At 52.7% G+C, this 4171-nt stretch overlaps 2 protein-coding genes across 2 annotated transcripts in view; one reads left to right on the forward strand and one right to left on the reverse strand.

Moving 5' to 3' along the window:
• The window catches only part of LOC101619893 (class I histocompatibility antigen, Gogo-OKO alpha chain-like), an 18168-nt gene extending 15771 nt beyond the window's left edge, over positions 1-2397 (reverse strand). Inside the window, 1 exon segment of the mRNA XM_012734937.1 lies at positions 2393-2397. Coding sequence (XP_012590391.1) covers positions 2393-2397 — 5 coding nt within the window.
• A 114-nt stretch (positions 2398-2511) lies between these two features.
• On the forward strand, positions 2512-3662 carry LOC101620126 (HLA class I histocompatibility antigen, B-40 alpha chain-like; the record flags this gene model as incomplete). The annotated part of the gene is made up of 3 exons (XM_004695730.1): positions 2512-2572; positions 2876-3148; positions 3387-3662. Coding segments are annotated over exons 1-3 (610 nt in total), but the record flags the coding sequence as incomplete, so codon positions are not given.
• Between the last annotated feature and the right edge of the window lie 509 nt (positions 3663-4171).

Raw genomic sequence — 4171 nt, forward strand, 5'->3', positions numbered from 1 at the left:
TGGCTCCTGACCCAGGTGAGCTAGTGAGGAGCTTCTACCCCTGCAAACAGAAAGGCACCCACCGCTGGGTGAAGAGGGGGAGCTGCCTCTCCTTCTGCTCCATCAGCCTCAGCTTATGGGGTTCTGCTCCCCACACTCACTCATGCATTTGCTCAGTCAGTCCCTACTCTGTGCCAGGTCCTGTTCTGGGCAAGGTAGAATATTTCACACAAACTCACGTAAAATCTCCCCCTTTATGAAATAACAGACTTCACAGCACTCAAGGACAGGTTGCCGAGACACCCAAGGACGGGTTTCCAAGAACAGATGTCTCAGTGGTGGTTAAGTTTCAGATATCAGGGTCTAGTTTCAGCCGGTTCCAGGAGCTGGCACCAGAAATGTTATCTCCCACCCTTCTTTCTGGGCCCAGGGTGAGTCAGAGACCCAGACAGAGGGGCCTAGCCAGAGGGGCTTAACAAACACACTTGTTCAGCGCAAAGAGACACTAACCAAAACAAAGAGACCCACTCAAGCAACTAGGAGACACCTTTTGCACACAATACCAGTGACTAGGGGCTGGTGACAAATATCAGCAAGAGCTCGCAGAACTCAAAAAACAAACAGTGCAATCAAAATATGGGCAGAAGAGCTAAAAAGACACTTCTCCAAAGATGAAATGCAAAGGGCCCATAGGTCTATGGAAAAATGTTCAGCATCACTGTAATCAGGGAAGTGAAAATCAAAACCACAGAGAGCGCCTCACACCAGGAAGAAGCAGAGGCTGTTTAGAGTTTAGCTCATGGCTACAAGGGCTCCTTTAAGTTTTGACCGTACTCAGGTGACTTAGATAAAGCAGGAGCACCCTCAGGTGTCAAGGGCTGCGTCTAATTACAGTGATCTGGGTACATAGTGTGGTGGTGGCTGAGCACAGTCAGTGGGTCCCTAGGGAGGTTCTGCAATCCCAGACCCAGGGTGGGCCTGTACCTCGGGACCTGGGACATATCAAGAGTCTTGGATTATTGTAGTAAAGCCATGACCACGCATCAGGGATGTAGACAAGGACCTCCCTGTCCAGTGAACATCTGGGGGCCCTGGATGGGAGGCTCAGGGAAGCAGGGGAGGGTCTCCCCAAATTCTGGCAGCACAAAGTAAACTCACTTGATTCTCTAGAATCCTGTCACCTGTACTGCGTTACCCTCTGTCATGACAGAGCAGCCCCACAGCTCCAGGGTCCTCTCTGCTTCTCACCTTATCTTCAGGGGAGGCAGTTTTGGGAGGAGGGAGCCTGGGAGAGAAATTCTGGGACTTGAAGTGGAGGCAAAGGTGTTTTACTGATGAAGGCTTTGCTCAAAGAATAGTCTGTGGAACCCTTAAGTCACCCAGAATCTGTCACAGGCCATATGAGGTCAAAACTTGTTCAAAACATAATTTAGACGCCATTTATTTTTCACTGTTTTGGCATTTGTGAAGTGAAATTTATCGAGAGTGGAGATTATAGCACTAACTGCAGAAGCAGTGACTCTTCACCAGCACTCACCAGCAGGCACAAAAGTTAAAGACAGCTTCACTTGAAAATGTCCTGGAAAAAGCATTAAAAATTACCATCAATGTGTCATCTTCAGATCCACATTTTAAAATACCTGGTGTGGTGACCTGTGAGCACACAGAGCTCTCTGCGGGATCCCCACACTGTGTCTTGAGGAAAGATCTGATGTGATGAATTAGCCTCTTTTTATTTGTGGTTAACACCATCCTCACCTGAAGGGATGAATGACAAAATGTAAAGCTATTTAGATTTGGTTAATGAGCAGACACTTTCCTCAAATGAATGTCTGTTTCCTGAGGAAAATCAATAGACAATTGAGAATTGATAGTGAGTTTGCCTTGATAAAACACAAGCTCTCAGAGAAAATAAGAATTATGAAAAATTGATGCCATCACTAGTTGACAACTTGTAATACTTAATTTATTTTGGGATTCATGATTATAAAATAAAACTTTTTTAATAATTTGATTCCAGTGTAACACTGAACATCTATGTAACTTCGTGAAACAACACATTACCAAAAAAATCACATCAGCACAATTTCCAACCAATATGCAAGAGAGGCCTATGGAAATGTAACAGCCTAGAAAATATTCCATGATAGTACTGCAGGTTCCCCTTTGCCAATAAGCTTTGAGAAACTCCCAGCTGTACAGCTTTAATTTAGTATCAAAATGGAATAGTCACAGTTACCTGAAAACATTGCTGCTTCCTTCATCCCTTCAGGCTGCTCCTCCCAGCCCAAATCCACTCCTCCTTAAGGTGGGGAGGGAATGTGGATCCCCCTTTCAGTGGGGGTCACTGTTACAGCATCATGTCTCCTCTCACAGTCTCTGTGGGGTGCAGACTGTATCACCCCACACTCACTCCATTCTCTCTTCCCATGTCCTGGGGTTTTCAGGGAACACTCAGCGTCATCCTGCTCCATGACAGAGCCTCCCCCGACTCCCCGGACTCACTCTCCACAGACCCCAGGACGGGGTGTGATGCACCCCATGCTCCTGCTGCTGCTCTGGGGGTCCCTGACCCTGATGGAGACCTGGGCAGGTGAGTGCGGGGCCAGCTGGAAACTGCTCCAGGAGGGAGAGACAGGGCCCACTGTGGGTGCAGGACCCCAGGAAACGCTCATCTCCATCCCAACCTCTAGTACCCCCTTCAGGCCCCTGTGTTCTGCCCTTCTGTCCCTCCCTGCATCACTGGGTGCTCTGGGCCCCCTGAGTCTGGGCCCTTCTTGGCCCCTTTTACTCTCAGGAGCCCCCTTGCCCCTTTCTCCCCTCCAGGCCCATCTCCCTGGGACCTGGGCCCTGCACTGTGAGGAGGGTCAGCCCAGGTCCCCATTCCCGCCCCCAGGCTCCCACTCCCTGATGTATTTCTCCACTGCGATGTCCCGGCATGGCCCCGGGGAGCCCCGCTTCATCACGGGGGGCTACGTGGACAACACGCAGTTCGGGAGGTTCGACAACGACTCTCCGGGTCAGAGTGTGGAGCTGCGGGCGCCCTGGGCGGGGCAGGTCAGGCAGAAGGAACTGGACGAGGAGACCAGGAACCAGAGGAACCAGGCTCAGTGGTTCAAAGCGCTGCTGCAGGACCTGCGGGGCCTCTACAACCAGAGCAACAACAACGGTGAGCATCACTGAGGGACCCCTGGGTGAGGTCACCACCCCCATTCCCACCATAAGGCGGGGTGCCTGGAGTCTCAGGGTCCCACTGGAGGCTGACGGACCTGCCCGGCCCCTCCCCCAGGGAAGAGTCCCCGGGACCCTCCTGCTTGTAGCTTTATGTTCAGTTTAGGTTGATTTGGGTGGGGTTGGGGGAGGCAGCTGGACCTGGGTGACTGCGGGGCTGACACAGGGGGGTTCAGGGTCTCACACCCTGCAGAGGATGTGTGGCTGCGAGGTGGGGCCCGACGGGAGCCTCCTCCGTGGGTGCGAGCAGTTCGCCTATGATGGCGCCGATTACATCGCCCTGAACTGGGACCTGCGCTCCTGGACCCCCGCGGACACGGTGGCCCAGATCACCCGGCGCCAGTGGGAGGCGTTGGGGAGGGCGGAGCGCGTCAGGAACTGTGTGCAGGACAGGTGCCTGACATGGCTCCACAGACTCCTGGAGCTGGGGAAGGAGGTGCTGCAGCGCACAGGTAAGGGGGCCTCAAGGCCTCGGAACCCCTCACCCTGGACCCCAAAGGGAAACGGGATAATGGGCAGAACAGCACCTGCTTTCTGGTCAGAGGCAAGGAGCCCCTGGGTATCATATTCTGTATTAGGGAGACTCTCTCCAAAGACATCTCTTTCCTGGACTTGGAGTCCAATCTCTACTGAAGAGGGGAGACCATGCCTGAAATCACCCTTCCCTGGAACTTTTTGACCTGGCTGCCATCTGAGAACCATCACTTTCTCCTCAGGCCTTGTTTTTGGCATGAGAACAGTTTTGGACCTGACTCTGCCTGTCTGTGTCACTCACCCCCACCCAGGTCAGGAGCAGAGTCTGTGTCCTCCTGGGAGACCTGCACCCTCCCACCCTGCGCTCTCACCCGATGTTCCCAGTTTCCCTAGACAGGGCTGGGCTCTGGGTTTGTGCTTCCTCCTCCACACCAATGTCATGTCCATTCTGAGGATGGTCATGTGAGGCTGCTTCAGTGTCTGTGGA

The sequence above is a fragment of the Condylura cristata genome, unplaced genomic scaffold (assembly GCF_000260355.1).
Source record: "Condylura cristata isolate star-nosed mole 26May11 unplaced genomic scaffold, ConCri1.0 scaffold00126, whole genome shotgun sequence".
Classification (NCBI taxonomy): Eukaryota; Metazoa; Chordata; class Mammalia; order Eulipotyphla; family Talpidae; genus Condylura; species Condylura cristata.